General features: G+C 47.5%; 2 protein-coding genes across 2 annotated transcripts; both read left to right on the top strand.

Moving 5' to 3' along the window:
* Positions 1-3,673: 3,673 nt before the first annotated feature.
* mdm1 (Mdm1 nuclear protein) lies at positions 3,674-13,348 on the top strand. Its single transcript, XM_067254934.1, has 15 exons — positions 3,674-3,811; positions 4,291-4,399; positions 4,912-5,426; positions 5,557-5,682; positions 6,180-6,365; positions 8,070-8,212; positions 8,537-8,633; positions 9,018-9,056; positions 9,598-9,764; positions 9,867-10,067; positions 10,743-10,825; positions 11,533-11,660; positions 11,736-11,967; positions 13,043-13,108; positions 13,239-13,348. Exons 1-15 carry the CDS (start codon positions 3,794-3,796, stop codon positions 13,346-13,348), a joined length of 2,220 nt encoding a protein of 739 aa, XP_067111035.1. The 5' UTR covers positions 3,674-3,793.
* A 1,927-nt stretch (positions 13,349-15,275) lies between these two features.
* Positions 15,276-17,027, top strand: il22 (interleukin 22). The gene is made up of 5 exons (XM_067254780.1): positions 15,276-15,488; positions 15,651-15,710; positions 16,096-16,245; positions 16,608-16,667; positions 16,788-17,027. Exons 1-5 carry the CDS (start codon positions 15,324-15,326, stop codon positions 16,869-16,871), a joined length of 519 nt encoding a protein of 172 aa, XP_067110881.1. The 5' UTR covers positions 15,276-15,323; the 3' UTR covers positions 16,872-17,027.
* The last annotated feature ends 1,433 nt before the right edge of the window (positions 17,028-18,460 follow it).

Here is an 18,460-nt window from a genome sequence, read left to right as displayed (position 1 = left end):
CTCTCTCTCTCTCTCTCTCTCTCTCTCTCGCTCTCTCTCTCTCTCTCACACACACACACACACACACACTCACTCACACTGTCTCTTAAAGTCTCTCGCCCTTTCCCTCGGGAAAAAGCCCCTTAGGATATCAAACAGCTCATTGAGAGCAAGAGAGGAGAGAGAGGAGAGAGACAGAGAGAGAGAGGGGAGAAATACAGAGAGAGAGAGAGAGGAGAGAGAGGAGAGAGAGGAGAGAGGGAAGTAAGGAATGCCAAGTATTCCTGTCTGACATGGAATGCAGGCCCACTCCCTCTCTCCCTCTCCCTCTTTCTCTCCTTCCCTATCTTCCTCTCTCCTTCCCTATATTCCTCTCTCCTTTCTTCATTCCTTCCCTACCTTCCTCTCTCCTTCCTTCCTTCCCTCTCTCCTTCTCTCTCTTCCTCTCATAATTCCCTCCCTCTTTATCTGATTCCCTCTCTCCCTTCCCTGTATCCCCCTCCACTCTTGTCTCCCTCTCTCCTTCCCTTCCCTCCCCTCCGAAACCCTAAATACTGGAGACCATGTGGCCGCAATCACTACATAGTAAACTGCCTTACACACACACACACACACACTCAGACGTGTGCATGGCATGCGCTGTGACTAGAGTGCCTCAGATACGACCTCAATCCCATATACGGCTACTATAAACAAGTGATCAGTTCTGAGTCTGTATCAGGAGCTGGACAGCTGGCTGGTCTAGATCTGGCTGGTCTAGGTCTGGATGGTCTAGGTCTGGATGGTCTAGATCTGGCTGGTCTAGATCTGGATGGTCTAGATCTGACTGGTCTAGATCTGGATGGTCTAGATCTGGATGGTCTAGATCTGACTGGTCTAGATCTGGATGGTCTAGATCTGGATGGTCTAGATCTGGCTGGTCTAGATCTGGATGGTCTAGATCTGGTTGGACTAGACCTGGCTGGTCTAGATCTGGATGGTCTAGATCTGGCTGGTCTAGATCTGGCTGGTCTAGATCTGGATGGTCTAGATCTGGATGGTCTAGATCTGGCTAGTCTAGATCTGGCTGGTCTAGATCTGGATGGTTGTCCCTCCTGACATGTCCCTGGGAGAATTCAGAGGAATTTACTCAACAGCTGTTTAAGCAGACCCCTCCCTGCTGCATCCCTCAAACCCTGCTCTCCTCCCCCTTCTCTCCCTCCCCCTTCTCTCCCTCCCCCTTCACCTCCCCCTCCCCCTTCTCTTCTCCTTTCCTCTCTGGTTGGGGAGGCTGGAGAGGGCCGGGGAAGGCTGCCACAGAGTGAAGCTAAAGGATCCTGCTGCATGCTGCGACAGGTCTGCAACCATGAGACTGCTGACTTAACTCATACCTGAGGAACACACAAACACACACTCTAGAGTGACCTCAACTCTGTTGCATTACTATCAAGTGCCACACTCTAACTATTGCTAAACTGTCAAACACACACACACTGTATATACCCTGTAGTACTCTTAAAGTATACAGACTAAAGTACTATTCTATCAAAGTCTCCATTCTTCAGTGCTGTAGTGTGTCTCTGCATCAGGGATGTGAGAGCAGGAGGGGGTGTGTTGGCTCCACCCAGACAGACACTCCACACAGGAACCGGCGGAGCTTCTCTGAGGGACGCTATTCTTAGTAACACCTTCCTGTCTTTCTTCCTTTCTTCCTGGATGGAAATGTAGGCTTTTCAGTCTTCGTCGCAAAATAACTATTTTCTCTATGTTGCTGTGACCACCATGCTAAGGGGGGTCAGGTGTCAGGGGAGATGAGGTCAGAGGTAATGAGGTCAGGGGTCAGGGATCAGGGGTGATGAGGTCAGGGGTGATGAGGTCAGGGGTGATGAGGTCAGGGGTGATGAGGTCAGGAGTCAGGGATCAGGGGTGATGAGGTCAGGGGTGATGAGGTGGGAACAGGAGATGAAGGCAGCAGATGGAGCTGATAAAAAAGGATGGGCGTTTTCTGTGTGATGCAACTCTGGTGACAGAGATCTGAACCATTGCTCACACACACACATACACAAACACACACACGTTCATATACAAACACACGTTCACAGACACACACACAAACACACACACACACATAATCATAACTGTGATCCATTGTTTGTTTCACGTTTGGTTTCCTTGACAACAGATTTCCATATGAATGACATCTGAGGAGCCAGTGATATGGATGAGGAGGAAGAGGATGATGAGGAGAAAGAGGATGAGGAAGAGGAGGAAGAGGAGGAAGAGGAGGAGGATGAGGAGGAAGAGGAGGAGGATGAGGAGGAAGAGGAGGAAGAGGAGAAAGAGGACGAGGATGAGGAGGATGAGGAGGAAGAGGAGGAAGAGGAGGATGAGGAGGATGAGGAGGATGAGGAGGAAGAGGATGAGGAGGAAGAGGAGGATGAGGAGGATGAGGAGGATGAAGACAAAGATGATGAAGAGGATGAAGAGGATGAAGATTATGAAGGTTTGTGTCTGAAGGTTACTGAGAAACATGAGTGTCTTTAGAGGCCCACTCCTGATCCCTCGCAAACACACACACACACGGGCACACACACACTCACACACATATACACACACTGTTAATGTGTGCTTGTATGTGTTAGTAATGTGTGTGATTGTGTTGATGTATGTGTGTATGGGTTAATGTGTATTTGTTAGTAATGTGTGACTGTGTTAATAATTTTGCTGTCCAGAGGAGGTTGAGAGATGTCTCATCTTCTCTCTCTCTCTCTCTCTCTCTCTCTCTCTCTCTCTCTCTCTCTCTCTCTCTCTCTCTCTCTCTCTCTCTCTCTCTCTCTCTCTCTCTCACACACTCTCTCACTCTCTCTCACTCTCTCTCTCTCTCCGAGGAGGAGGGATATCAAAGCCTTTGTTGCCAGGTTACAGCTGGGGCATCAATAGCATGTTCACCTTCTAATTATCCACTGATAATTAACAGAATAAACATTCACTTCCTCCCCTCCCTTCCTCTCCCCTCCCCTCCCCTCCCCTCCTCTCCTCTCCTCTCCTCTCCTCTCCTCTCCTCTCCTCTCCTCTCCTCTCCTCTCCTCTCCTCTCCTCTCCTCTCCTCTCCTCTCCTCTCCTCTCCTCTCCCCTCCCCTCCCCTCCCCTCCCCTCCCCTCCCCTCCCCTCCCCTCCCCTCCCCTCCCCTCCCCTCCAGCGGGTGAATTGAGTCTCTTTGTGACCTCTGACCCCCGGTCAGACCCAGACAGAGTGTGTTTGTGTCAGAACGCCTCACAATCAGAGTATTGATTAGAACGGAGGGGGGAATCAACAGGCGCCTGTGTGTTGGTGTTTCTGTGTGCATGTGTGTAAGATTGTGTCATGTGTATGAGTGTGTGTTAGAGTGAGTCATTTGGTATTTGGTTTCCTCATGGAGTGAATGGGTCATCTCTCCTTCAAAACAAAGAGAACCCTGGCCATACATAGAGAGAGAGACAGAGTGTGTGTGAGAGAGACAGAGCGAGATAGAAACTGAGAGAAAAATAGATTGGAGAAAGAGAGAGAGGACGAGGACCTCAAAGTTGATGAATCAGTCAGACGTTTGCTACCAAAAAATTCAACAACATCGGCATCTAGCGGCATTTGTAAGCAGCGCATGCAACTAACGCTTTTTTTTATTGTGGTGAAAAGCCTTGAACACGCATGCGCACGTCAAGACGCTTCAAGCTTTGCCAAGGCAACGAGGGCTTTACTTTAACCGACTCCTGCAGAAACAACATTAGATTGATAGCTAATTGCTTTATAAAGATCACAAATTCTCCGTAAGCCCGAAGTCGGCTAATACTTTAGGAAAATGCCGGTGCACTTCAAGGTAAATAATGAAACGACATAATTTTTACGTCAGAATCAAAATTATTTAAGCACCAGTTACAACCCTGTTTGTTAGCAAACTACAGTAGCTAGCTTTTACGTCATCACGTCGATAGAAGAACTTTCGAAAATAGCAACATAATGTACGTTTCATACAATTATCATGGATCTGTGGCGACAGTCCAACGCAGCATACTTTAGCAAGCCATAACAATAAAATTAACCTCTTTAGCGAAAGAGAGAATAGCGCTTTGCTTAGGCTACTGCACAGGATTTGCATTAGTATAATCCAGATAATAGTAATACCACTTCGATCAGTCTGATTATATTAAACCTGGAACCAGATAGCTAATTAGGTACACAGGCAGATATCCTGCAGCTGGAGTCTACTGACTTTAAATGGACGGTTCACCGTGATACTGTCTGTAATATCGTGTGTGTGTGCGCGTGTGTGTGTGCGCGTGTGTGTGTGTTCCACAGGGAACTACAGAGTATCAGAATAAATTCAAGGCTGGGCGGGTATTTCGGTCCAGGAGCACCTCTCCCCACCACCCCCCTGCCCTGGCAGGTCTACGCTCTGACGAGCTGGGTGAGGATGTGTGTGACAGACTGTCTGTGGGCTTGTGTCTGTGGGGAAGGGAAGGGGGCAAGTTTTCATTTAAACCTGCAGTGTGAGAGTAAAGCAGAGTACAATAGTACAATAATATAGTAGATTTGTTATTAAGTACTCATCAATGATCCAAACCTTTTTTTTCGAATTTTTTTTTTAAACTTTTCAAAACTTTTGGTTAAAAAATAATAATTAAAAATTCTTTGAAACTTTTCTTCCACAACTTTTTTCGAAAATATTTATTCAACCTTTCTAAACTTTTTCATCAATGATGCAAACTCTTTATTTTATTTTGTAACTTTGTTTAGAAAATATTTGTTCACAACACCCAAAAAAAATTTTCTAAACATTTTTCACAAATATTTTCAAACCTTTCGAAACGTCTTTTTCATCAATGATGCAGTCTTTTATATATTTACTTCCAGTTTTGTATTTTTTTTGTGTACAACATTTCTATAATCTGAGTGTGTCTGCGTGTGTGTGTCCTCCAGGCATCATCAGAGAGCCTCAGTTCCTGGCCAGGAGGAAGGTGTTGTCCCACCAGCACCTTCCCCTGGTGTCCAGCTCCCTCATCTGGGACTCAGACCCCCGTCAGGGAACAGCCACGCCCTCACCCTGCACCCCTCATAGACCCTCTCCTGCCCCAGCCCCTCAAAGACCCTCTCCTGCCCCAGGACCTGCCCCAGCCCCTCAAAGACCCTCTCCTGCCCCAGGACCTGCCCCAGACCCTCAAAGACCCTCTCCTGCCCCAGGACCTGCCCCAGCCCCTCAAAGACCCTCTCCTGCCCCAGGACCTGCCCCAGACCCTCAAAGACCCTCCCTGGCCCAAGCCCCATCCCTGGCCCCAGCCTCACCAGAGCATGTGCAGACCCCAGAGGCCCCCCGGGGCCCCAGACCCCCTGGCCCCCAGTCTCACCCCACACCCCCACCCTGTGCCCTGATTGGCCAGGCACAGCGCAGACCTCCCATGGCGACGGAGGAAGGACAGAGTGGAGCTGTGAATGAGGTCTGTGAGCACTGAATAACACGTTATTCATGTTATTTATTGTGTTGGTGTTATTTATGGTGTTATTGATGGTGTTATTTATGGTGTTATTGATGGTGTTATTGATGGTGTTATCGACCAGGTGCATCAGGTGCTCAGGAGGAAGGCAGGTTTGAGGTCGTCAGGTCGGAGGGCGGGGCTCCACAGCTCTGAGTACAGCAGGCAGTTCCTGTGGAGAACCACCGCGGCTCGCTCCCCCCTGCTGGCGGCAGAACAGGTGAGAACACCTGGAGAACCCTGTGGAGAATGTGTGAGAACACCTGTAGAACCTTCTGGAGAACATATTAGAACACTTGTAGAACCTTCTGGAGAACATGTGAGAACACCTGTAGAACCTTCTGGAGAACATGTGAGAACACCTGTAGAACCGGACGGTGCCTTTCTGCTCGCTGCAGAACAGGTGAGCATCTTAATAACACCTAGATGAAACCGCTACAATCCTCCATGCAGTCCCTGGAGGTTGGCCCTCTGGTCGCCTTCTCTGCCCTCAGCCAGCAGAGGGTGCTAGAGAGCTGTCTGTCTGCTGGGGCTTTAGACTGTATGCTGACATGCTAACATGAAGGATGATGTGTTGTAATCTAGCATGCCGGCAGGATCTAAAAAGGGTTGTGATGGAGCACAATGTACAATGTGTAGCATGCTAACATGCTAGCTAGCATAAAGTGCAATGGCTTGTAAACGGAGCATGCTAACATGCTAACACATCTGTCCCAGGTGCTGCAGCCCAGCCACAAGACTGTCCGGCCGGCCAAGCCCCGCCCAGCAACGGTGGAGACAGAGTACCAACGTAACTTCAAAGGTTCCCCCCCGCCGCGAGCCCCACGGTACCGCCGGACCCTGGAGCACGGGGAGGCCACGCTGTTCCAACCGGAGGACGTTTCCCCTGAGAAGCCGGCCAAGGTAGCGGAACACCCCAGAATAGCAGGGACAGGGAAGGTAGAATAACGTCCACTCTTATGATTGGCCGAGGTCTAGATACGAGGCTTGATAATTTAACAATTATGTAATCTAATGTAAATCAATAATAATAATAACAATAACACAATACTAGTTAGTGAGAATAATCATTATTATTTAATCTAAATAGGTTCATAATCATTGTTATATCAATAATCAAATCTAAATCAATCATAACTAAAGAGGGGACAATTTCTGTGGAAATTGTAGGGTGTGCTTGCTTGCGTCGGTTGCAGGTGGGTCCATCCCCTTAAGTTTTCCCCTTCTAGTGATATTTTCAAGCATTTAGCCTACTCATATTGCATAACTCATTAAGAACCCCATTTGAAACAAGCTATTGTAACGTTGTCACCGGCAGTATTTCAGATGGAATCGCGATTCAAACAGTACCATCTACCAACTGAAAATATTTTTACTGTTGGCTGAGCGGTTAGAGAATCGGGCTAGTAATCAGAAGGTCGCCGGTTCGATTCCCGGCTGTGCATAATGACGTTGTGTCCTTGGGCAAGGCACTTCACCCTACTTGCCTCGGGGGAATGTCCCTGTACTTACTGTAAGTCGCTTTGGATAAGAGCGTCTGCTAAATGTGAATGTAAACACAACATAGTACCTTGGGTGCGACACCGTTTTTTTAATTTTGGGTGCAGTCTCTTGCGAGACTGGTACAACAGGATCATAAGGAAGGGAGAAATTCCCAGTTATTACTAGCAGTACTGCTGTATGACTAGCAGTACTGCTGTATGACTAGCAGTACTGCTGTATGACTAGCAGTACTGCTGTATGACTAGCAGTACTGTTGTATGACTAGCAGTACTGCTGTATGACTAGCTGTACTGCTGTATGACTAGCAGTACTGCTGTATGACTAGCAGTACTGCTGTATGACTAGCAGTACTGCTGTATGACTAGCAGTACTGTTGTATGACTAGCAGTACTGTTGTATGACTAGCAGTACTGCTGTATGACTAGCAGTACTGTTGTATGACTAGCAGTACTGCTGTATGACTAGCAGTACTGCTGTATGACTAGCAGTACTGCTGTGATGTCCTGCTTTCAGTGGCCTCAGGCCGAATGAACAGTCCTTAGTGGACTACAGTAGTTACTGTATGTGTGAGTTACTGTACGTGTGAGTTACTGTACGTGTGAGTTACTGTACGTGTGAGTTACTGTATGTGTGAGTTACTGTACGTGTGAGTTACTGTATGTGTGAGTTACTGTACATGTGAGTTACTGTATATGTGAGTTACTGTACGTGTGAGTTACTGACTCTGTGTGTAAAACTGTGTGTAAGACTCTGTGTGTCTCTGCTCTGTGAGCGAAAGAAATTCTACATTCCACACTGAAGGAAGCAGGCCTACTAGTACTTTGATAAAGGCTATGTGGTATGTGTAGTGCGTGGTGTGTGTGTGTGTTGGTTTGTGTGGCGTGTGTGTGTGTGTGCGGTTCCTGGAGAGTACAGAGTACATACTCTGTACAGAGTACAGACGGATAAGAGGATAAGAGGAGAGTATCGCTCCTGTAAGGTCAAGTATTCCACACTGGTTCTACAGGTGGTAAACCAAACTTCCCCTAGGTGTGTGTGTAAGTGTGTGTGTGTGTGTGTGTGTGTGCAGACGATAATTCTTGTTCGTTTCCATGGTGATATCAGAGCAAGAGGAAGAAGAGAAGGGAAGAGAAGGAGAGGAAGCAAAGCCCCCAACAGGAAGTTGCAGCTATGGTGAACGAGAGTCCGCAACAGGAAGTGAGGTCACTCTCCCCTCAGAAGCCTGTTCCTTCCCATGGAGCGCTGAGGTGAGGGAAGTTCAAGTTCAAGTGTGTGTTGTGTGTGGTGTAGATGTGTGTGGTGTGTGTTGTGTAGATGTGTGTGGTGTGTGTCGTGTAGATGTGTGTGGTGTGTAGATGTGTGTGGTGTGTTGTGTAGATGTGTGTGTGGTGTGTAGATGTGTGTGGTGTGTGTGGTGTGTTGTGTAGATGTGTGTGTGGTGTGTAGATGTGTGTGGTGTGTTGTGTAGATGTGTGTGTGGTGTGTTGTGTAGGTGTGTGTGGTGTGTTGTGTAGATGTGTGGTGTGTTGTGTAGTTGTGTGTGTTGCGTCTCACGGTCTCTCTCTTTCCAGGAAGGTGAGGTCAGAGTACGACTCCAGCTTCCGCTCTCCGATCTGCTACAGATACCAGGGTGGAGTCTGGGTGAAGGCTGCCACTGCAGGAGAGGAGGTGGGCTGGGGGTGGAGTCTGGGTCAAGAGGAGAGGAGAGGAGGTGGGCTGGGGGTGGAGTCTGGGTCAAGAGGAGAGGAGAGGAGGTGGGCTGGGGGTGGAGTCTGGGTCAAGAGGAGAGGAGAGGAGGTGGGCTGGGGGTGGAGTCTGGGTCAAGAGGAGAGGAGGTGGGCAGGGGGTTGGGTCGGGGTGAGGGTGGTGTTGGGTCTGGGGTTGAGGTTGGGGCTAAGGCTGAGGGTGAGCCTGGGGTTGGGACTGGGGCTGGGGCTGGGTCGAGGCTGGGTCGAGGCTGGGTTGGGGCTGTGTCTGGGGATGGAGAGCTTGCAGCAGACATCAGTGTCCTGATTCCAGCTGTTTACCTGTGTGTTCCTGTCCCACTTCCAGGGGGGGAACTGTGGCTCTAGTAACATGTGGTCCCAAGAGGTAACACTCAAGACTGTGTGTGTGCAGGAAGTGTGTGTGTGTGCTGGTAGTGTGTGTGTGTGCTGGTAGTGTGTGTGTGTGCAGGAAGTGTGTGTGTGTACTCTGCCTTTTTATATGTCAGTGCAAGGCTTGCTGGCTGGCTTGCTGGCTGGCCGTCTGGCTTGCTGGATGGCTGGCCGGCTTGCTTGCTGGCCGGCTTGCTTGCTGGCTGGCTGGCTGGCTGGCTTGCTGGCTTGCTGGCCGGCTTGCTTGCTGGCTGGCTGGCTGGTTTGTTGGCTGGCTGGCTGGCTGGCTTGCTGGCTTGCTGGCTGCCTAGTCGGTCTGTGTTTGCTGGCTGGTTTGCTGACAGGCTGACAGTCAGTGTTGATCCTTGATTGATGTATATGTGTGTATATATATATGTGTGTGTGTATATATATGTGTGTGTGTGTATATGTATATATGTGTGTATATATATATATGGGTGTATACTGTATTTGTGTGTATATCTGTGTATATTAGTGCATATAGATGTGTGTGTGTGTGTGTTGTGTGGCGGCAGGTGCAGGAGCTGAGGAACAAGGCAGAGGCCTACAGGAAGAGGGCATGGGGTACCCACTTCTCCCGCCTCCACCTGAACCAGATCCTGTCAGAGCAGACTCACCTGTGGGAGCCCTCCACCTCCTCCACCTCTCTCAGCCCCACCATCGAGGCCCTGGACCTGGCCAGGTCTGTCACACCTCACCTGAACACCTTTCACCTGAACACTCCACAGCTGAACACTACACAGGTGTGTAGAGTATATCCATGTGTGTGTGTGTGTGTGTGCAGGGTGGGCAGCAGCTCCAGTGCTGGCCCTCTGACTCCGGGGTCCAGCAGGAAGAGCTCCACAGGGGGGGCAGAGGCCCCTGGCCCCCCTGGCCCCCCTGGCCCCCCCACCCTGCCTGTTCAGAGGAAGCTAGCCTGGCAGGAGGAGCAGGAGGAGCAGGAGGAGCAGGAGGAGCAGGAGGAGCAGGAGGAGGAATATGATGAGTAGGTGGTTGTTGTCGTTCTGACTGATGGAGGGGATTATATCTGTTATTGTCTGTCTGCCTGTTCCCAGGTTAATGTATGTGTGTGTGTGTACGTGTGTATTCCTCAATGTGTGTGTGTGTGTGTGTGTGTGTATTCCTCAATGTATGTGTGTGTGTGTATGTGTGTATTCCTCAATGTATGTGTGTGTGTGTATGTGTGTATTCCTCAATGTGTGTGTGTATATGTGTGTATTCCTCAATGTGTGTGTGTGTATGTGTGTATTCCTCAATGTGTGTGTGTGTATGTGTGTATTCCTCAATGTGTGTGTGTGTATGTGTGTATTCCTCAATGTATGTGTGTGTGTGTATGTGTGTATTCCTCAATGTATGTGTGTGTGTGTATGTGTGTATTCCTCAATGTATGTGTGTGTGTGTATGTGTGTATTCCTCAATGTGTGTGTGTGTATGTGTGTATTCCTCAATGTGTGTGTGTGTATGTGTGTATTCCTCAATGTGTGTGTGTGTATGTGTGTATTCCTCAATGTATGTGTGTGTGTGTATGTGTGTATTCCTCAATGTATGTGTGTGTGTGTATGTGTGTATTCCTCAATGTGTGTGTGTGTGTGTATGTGTGTATTCCTCAATGTGTGTGTGTGTATGTGTGTATTCCTCAATGTGTGTGTGTGTGCTCCAGGGAGGAGGGCAGACTAGCCACCCCTCAGATGAAGATCAGGCCCAAGCAGAGGACACATCATGACAGGACCACCCCTGCTACCGGTACACACACGCACACGCACACACACACACACAGCATGTAGACCATGCTCCTGACAGTGCTTCCGAGAGCTGACGCTCTGCTCTCTGACCTGCTGACCTGCAATTTCACACTGAGTAGAGAGCAGATGGAAGTTATGTATGTCAACAGTCAGAACTAGCTTCCTGTACCTCTCCCCCCCTCCCCCTCTCCCTCCCCCCCTCTCCCTCCCCCCCTCCAGCTCTCTCTGTCACAGCATCACAGCACACTTTCATATCCCAACTCAACATTTCTCATGACGTGTTGAAGAATGCTGTATGCAGGGTTCGTACAAGGTGCTTAAAGTGCTTGAAGTGCTTGAATTTGAGTGATCCGCGCCATGTGTGTCAGGTCTTAGAGACAGCCGTCTGATAAACACACTGCTGCCCATCTCAAATCAAAGAACAAAAGGAAAAGAAAATCACTTGCTGCTCTTGATTAAATTACATTTGTAGCTTTAATAAGGATTAATTTAAAGTAAATGAAGTATATGTTTAATAAATGAGATCTCTGATTGTAGTCCTTGAAAACCCCCCAAAATAGTGCTTGAAAAGTCCTTGAAAGGCCTGGAATTTCATTATACAGTATCTGTACGAACTCTGTGTATGTTTAAAATGTTTGCCTGTTTGTTTCTGTATGTGTTACTGTGTGTGTGTGTTACTGTGTGTGTTTGCGCGTGTGTGTGTGATAGGTGGGGCTCTCCTGGTGTCACCCCCCAAACAGAAGAGGGGTGTGTGTGAGAGTGATGCCCCCCTGGGTGAACCCCTCTCCCCCTACAGGCACCTAGCTGTCAGGACGCCCCAGAAACACCCACACCAGGTCAGGAGCAGCGTGTGTGTGTGCGTGTGGGGGGGGATTGTGTGAGCCCCCTCTAACCCCCTCCTCCATCCCCAGGCTGGAAGCCCCCCTGGGGGCCCCTCAGCAGCTGGGGTGGCCACGGTGGACCCGCTCCCCCTCAGAGAGGAGGCCTGCTCTGGGCAGAGCCCCCCCCAGAGCCTTTCCCAGGACCCCCCAGCCTCCAGACCCCCCAAGAAGGCAGCCACCAGCCTGCGACCACCCCACCCCGGCCCTCCTCCAGCCAACCGCATCCAGGGAACTCTAAGGAACCCAGAGTTCCAGCACAATGGTGATGATGGTGATGATGATGATGAAGGAGATGAAGGAGATGAAGGAGATGAGGGAGGGCTTCCATTACATTTACATTTAGTCATTTAGCAGACGCTCTTATCCAGAGCGACTTACAGTAAGTACAGGGACATTCCCCCGAGGCAAGTAGGGTGAAGTGCCTTGCCCAAGGACACAACGTCATTTGGCACGGCCGCGAATCGAACTGGCAACCTTCAGATTACTAGCCCAATTCCCTAACCGCTCAACCACCCTGACTCCCAGCTTCCAGTATCAGGGCTGTGGAGGAGTGTGACCTGGATGTGCAGGCCAGCATGATGTCACCATATTAGACAAACCCACACCATTAACCGGCTGTATGTGTGTCACTGTCAGACAAGCAGACAGACAGACAGACAGACAGACAGACAGACAGACACAGACAGTCAGACAGTCAGACAGGCAGACAGACAGACAGACAGACAGACAGACAGGCAGACACAGACAGACAGACAGACAGACAGACAGGCAGACACAGACAGACAGACAGTCAGTCAGACAGTCAGTCAGACTGTCAGTCAGTCAGACAGACAGACAGTTACTGTCACAGAGAGGGGGAGGGCGGTTACCATCATCAGGTTCTTTTGTTTCTGGGTCAGACTGCAAGGGGATGTTGAGGATGAGGTATACCCTCTACTCTCTACTTTACTACTCTACTACTCTACTCTCTACTCTACTCTCTAAGGAAGGACTGGTGTTCTCTGATTCCCATGCTTCTCTGTAACCAGGAAGAGAAAGATGAGAAACACTTATTGCTGTAATTCAGTTCCACAGGGACTGTATTGAGACAGATCCCCAGACACAGAGCCAGGGAGAGGCTGGATGGGTCACCTCTCTGGCCCTCTCAGTAGGCTGGGGCTGGGGCTGGGACTGGGGCTGACTCAGACACCTGACACTGGAAGGATTTCTGCAGGGGATTCCTCTTCCTCTCCATCTCCTGAATTTTCTCTTCCTTCTCTCGCAGGCGAACCTGCAGTGGGACCATTAGTTTCCTGTAGGTGTTGGGTGACGGTGGGGGTGTGTTCTTGTGTGTGTAGGTAATCTGGGGGTGAGGATGTCTGAGGTGATGCTGGTTAGGCCCGGAGCAGCGACATCAGAGGATGGTAAATCAGAACGCTGGGATGAAGCAAAACACAACAATAATCTGATACTGGACGTTCCAGAAGAGGTCAATCCTTTATTTGTCTTTGTCTCTCTCTCATGCTGTTCTGTCTCTCTTTCTCCGTTGCCAAGAAGACCGCATGTCGGAGATGTCCTGGCGTTCTGCAGGCTCCTGCGCCATGGCGACGGCGGTGCTGGAGCGCGCTCAGAAGAGACGAGAGGAGTTCTGGGGGAAGAGATGACCTCTCTTGACCTCCGACCTCTAGCTGACCTCTTCCTGTTTCCCATAAGATTTTATGAACTTCACCATGGATGTCAAAGTTCAGTACTGACCCAGCCATGACCCTACAACACACACACACATACATACTGTACACACACACACACACACACACACACACACACATATGCACAAACACATATGCATACACACACGCACACACACACACAGGGAGTCAGGCCTGGTGCTATTTCTGACGTGTGAGATTGAATTAAGAGACTTTGATTCTAGAGGTGTGTGTGAATCGTCCTGATAGTGTTTCTTTTTGTATTTAGTTTTATATTGAAAAACGATCTGTCTGTATCCACTGACTGGTAAGAGCTGAGAGGTTAAGCACGTCAACAGTCAAACTAGCTTCCTGTACCTCTCACCCCCTCCCTCCATCCCTCCTCTCCCTCCATCTCTCCATCTCATCCATTAGCAGGTGTGCTAATTATGCAAAGAAATCAACAGGGATGTTGTGGTGACCTGCAGTGTGATTCTCTACTGTAAATGGTGTAGACTCTAGGCCCCAGAGGCTCAAATACCAAATAAATATTTGAAACATACAATAAATCCTATGTTGTGTCATTTCTACATGTGTTGAAAGTTGTAGCTCATGTTGGTGCTGCAGTCCTTCCTGTAGCACCCAGCTGGGATGCTGTCCTAGACGGACAATTTAGAGTCTCCCAAGAAATGTACTACATAATTATTTAACCCTCATCCTTGATCCAACATATATCATGCACATTTTTTTTTAATCAAGAATGAACACTTCATGAAGACAACTTTTCTTAGCTCAATATTCACGTATTCATTTATTTTTTAAGGGATGTAATTAAAGTGATCTGAAAGCAAGTAAAAGTGTATACTGACAAAGCTAATGACAACATCAAGGTATGCGGACCGGACAGAAAACAGCATGTTGCGTCTGCAGAAGCTGGATCGACAACCCGTTTTCCACAATGAATGGAACACGATTTATATAATAATCATAACTCGCTTCATCGGTTGCTGTAATGTAAGTTATTAAACAACGTTGTGTCCTGCTCCGTGACGTGAAAATAAACAGCATCTTGGCCAGTGTGCTCAGTATTGGTGAGCAGGGCACGCCGCAGAAGTTCCCCCCATTACAATAAGATAAGAATATACATGTTTAGATCGGGCGATACTGCAGCACTGCACTGACTTCCTCCTCCGCGCGCTGCTCTTGAGAGCTCACCTGGCAACAGCAGGTGTTAATCGCACTTGGAATGGCCGCGCTATTGTCCACACGAGAACACGAGCACACCGTGAGAGACGAGTTTTTTTTCTGCTCGTGTTTAAACGCCTGACGGGCGGGGCTTATTATTTCATCACCGGGAAATTCACACAAGTGTACCGGCAGATGTTTCAGTAGCAGGTGAGGAAACAGTTTATAATCCCTAATGACGTACAAGAGGGGTCAAACGTGAACCACGACTTCTCCCATTAACGGTCGGTTGAGTGTCATATTTTGCGTTAGCTGACAATATTTCCCCTGATGATGTAATGATGGACATCCTGTATTGAAATAGATCAGGCTACACAGCAATGCTCTGACTCAGGTGTGTATGTGTGTATGCGTGTGTGTGTGTGTGTGTGTGTGTGTGTGTGTGTGTGTGTGTGAGAGAGAGGCTGGGCAAGAGATGGGCGGGGGGATTTCCCCTAACCTATTTTGACAGAAGGAAGTGCTGTGCTGTCATCTTCATCCTAAAGGACTATAAATACGATCTCTGCACAGGTAAACAACATGAAACCTCCAGATCCACAGGTAAGAACACATCTCTAAACTTGTCGGAGTAATTAGAACTTAATTGTTCTTCTTTATACTATCTTTGTATGAGAGATTGAGTTTTGTTCTTTTATTTCAAACCAGGTGAACGGTGATATTCTACTTGCTTATTCCCCTCTGAAGAAGACGCTCGTTTACCGAAGATATGAAGTGTACCGTTGTCCTTGCCGTTATGATGCTGAGCCTATGTGCTTACCGGGAGGTCACGGGCAAACCTGCGCCAAAAGGCGCCAAAGCTCTGCCACAGCCAATCAGTCCGGTGCTGCAGAGCCCGGACACGTACGGTGCAGTGCGCGAGGTGTCGCGACATGTAAGTGCTTGCATCTTTGGACTTTGTTATATTTCGTTTGATTTTGATTTATTTATAGAAATACAGTAACAACAGTTGTTGCAAACAGTTTTGCCACGTTGAAGTAGAGATACAATGCAAACGTTGTTGGTTATCTGACGTTATTTTTATCCACGAAAACAGGCGCAGAAGGAGGACACGGACACTGATAATATTCTCATTCGCAAACCGAACATGAAGGAGGTAAGCAAACTTTAGCCTATTCATCAAAACAATAATTATTAGTATGAATTCATATGAACCTCGCAGATAACGAACTTAACAGCATCACTTAAATTTCAAAATCGTGATATTTATTATCATAATATCATGGAAATTGTGTCAAATATTACGAGAATTATAAGGACCCTTGTTTAGAGATAGTGATCTAGAGAGAAAGGACCCTACCGTCAGACAAGGTAGCACAGTTCAGACACGCTTCCAACAGAACAATGAGAACCTGAAAAGGGGTTCCATGTTGGAACCTCAAGGTTCTGCTTTCAATCCTGCCTGGTTCAGTCAATCAGGGGTCCACACTGTGGCGTCGCTATGGTGACACACTTGTGATACTGGGTCTTTCTGTTGCCAGGAACACCAGAAGGTGTGCTGTCTCCATGCCAACATCCTGGGGTACTACCTGAACAGCATCCTGCCGCTGAGGCACGATATGCACCACCAGATGCCCCAGCTGAGGGAGGACCTGGCCAGGGTCGCCAGGGACCTGAGCAGACATGGATGTGTAAGGAGATTCTCCCTGTCTCTCTCTGTCTCTGTCTCTCTCTCTCTGTGTATCTCTGTGTCTCTGTCTCTCTTTTTTCTCTCTTCATCTGTCTCTTTTTCTCTTGATCTTTATCTGAACTTTCTCCGACTTGAAAATATTTTTTTATTGCGTTCTCGCTCTTTCTCTTTCTCTCCATTTCTCTCCGTCTCCCCTTTCTCACCCTCCTTATCTCTCTCTCTCTCTCTCTCGCTCTCTCTCTATCACTCTTCCTATCTGTCTGTGGTGGTTGTATTGCTCTATAGATAAGAGGTATGAAAGTTCTGGTTGATGTGTGTTGCTTATCGCACACTGAAAGTAACTTTGTGGTTTCTCTCCTTCAGGTTATCGATGAATATGAGGATCATACAAGCAGCGTGGCTTTCAGAAACGAGCTGAAAAGGGTAAGCGTCTGAAACACATCACACACACATCACACACACACACATCACATATTTCGGGCCTGTCTGGCTTCTATATTATTGACTTTGCCGGGGTATGCTAACGAGGTGCGTGTGTTTCAGATGGGACCGGAGGGGATCAACAAGGCCATAGGAGAGATAGACATCCTCTTCACTTACCTCACCGACTTCTGCGTGGTGGTCTAGAGGAAGACCCTGACCTCTGACCTCTGACCCCTGAGTCCCCAGACACTCTTCTATTTATTTTTATTATTATACTATTATTTATTTATTTAAATGTTTATTTAAAGTCTATTTAAATATGTATTTATAATATTTATTATTAGAGTTTTATTTGTTGAAAGCTGGACTAAATTATGAAAAAACATGTTCTATACCTAATGTTGAAATGCATCAAGATTCAGCTCAGTCTAGTTCTCTATGACTGGCTAAGCTAGGCTAGGCTAGGCTAGGCTGGGTCTCGATGTGTTGCTTGTGTAGCTACATCTGTGGCCAAATATATTTCTGAATTATGTGCTGGACACAAAACAATTTATACATTACAGTAAATATTTTTTTTTGATAACAGATATTAGATACAACTTTTTGATAACAGATATTAGATAAAAGAAGGAATGTATTGTAGAACCGTTGTGTTATTTTGAACTAAAAGTGTGAGTAATAGCAAATCTGTGATTTGCCACAATGTTAAGAATTTCATGGTGAATGAATCTAATTGGTTTTCTAATGTTTGGAAAATGTATCTAATTGTTTTTCTATTTAATACAAAATTTAATAAACGTGTTTCAATCGCACTTTACGTGTTTTAATATTTCACTGATGTTTCATGCTGCGTAAAGACTCGCTTGTCGTGGTCTAGGGATCGATGAAGTTCTCCTCAGTTCTCCCCAACTGTAATGTATGTTCTCCACAAGGCAGTGTACATGTTTGCATATACACCCCCGCATGTACACTGGGAATAGGAGGTTCAGCTTCACTACAGTAGTTAGAGCATGTCGCTGCAGATCAAGAAGTCTGTGGTTCAAATCTCCTGTGCTGTACCAAATGAAGACTTTACAATAATGTAGGAAGTAGTTAAGCTTATTGTACATTCAGGGCTGCATGCACATGGACCCTGCAGGCAAGAGTTTGGCGGGAGAACAAATACACTCCCACATTTTAGTAGGCCCTGTAGGTCTGTTAAAAATAATAGGCCTATGTCATTTTTATATTTTATCTTCCTTTACGGAACTCACAAATTACAATTACATTTATGCATTTAGCAGACGCTTTTATCCAAAGCGACTTCCAAGAGAGAGCGTTACGAAAGAGCATAGGTCACTGATCATAACAACGAGATGGGGGAGTCAGGTGGCTGAGCGGTGAGGAAATCGGGCTAGTAATCCGAAGGTTGCCAGTTCGATTCCCGGCCGTGCCAACTGACGTTGTGTCCTTGGGCAAGGCACTTCACCCTACTTGCCTCGGGGGGAATGTCCCTGTACTTACTGTAAGTCGCTCTGGATAAGAGCGTCTGCTAAATGACTAAATGTAAATGTAACTAAATGAGATAGCCCCAAACATTGCGAGCAGCCAAAACATGAAGCATACATTGTGAAAAACAAATAAGTCCCAAAGGGAAGAACCATAAGAGCATGTAGTTAATCAAGTTACAACTAACAACATGAACCTCAAAAGTGCAAGGGTGTACCTGTGGAAAAAGCAAGCAACAACATTCACGCAGGAGAATCGAAAAAGGAAAATCGAAAAGCCAAAGGCCCACTATTCTCAGTTGACAC

The sequence above is a fragment of the Osmerus mordax genome, chromosome 17, assembly GCF_038355195.1.
Source record: "Osmerus mordax isolate fOsmMor3 chromosome 17, fOsmMor3.pri, whole genome shotgun sequence".
Classification (NCBI taxonomy): domain Eukaryota; kingdom Metazoa; phylum Chordata; class Actinopteri; order Osmeriformes; family Osmeridae; genus Osmerus; species Osmerus mordax.
This window is presented reverse-complemented; position numbering and strand designations above follow the sequence as displayed.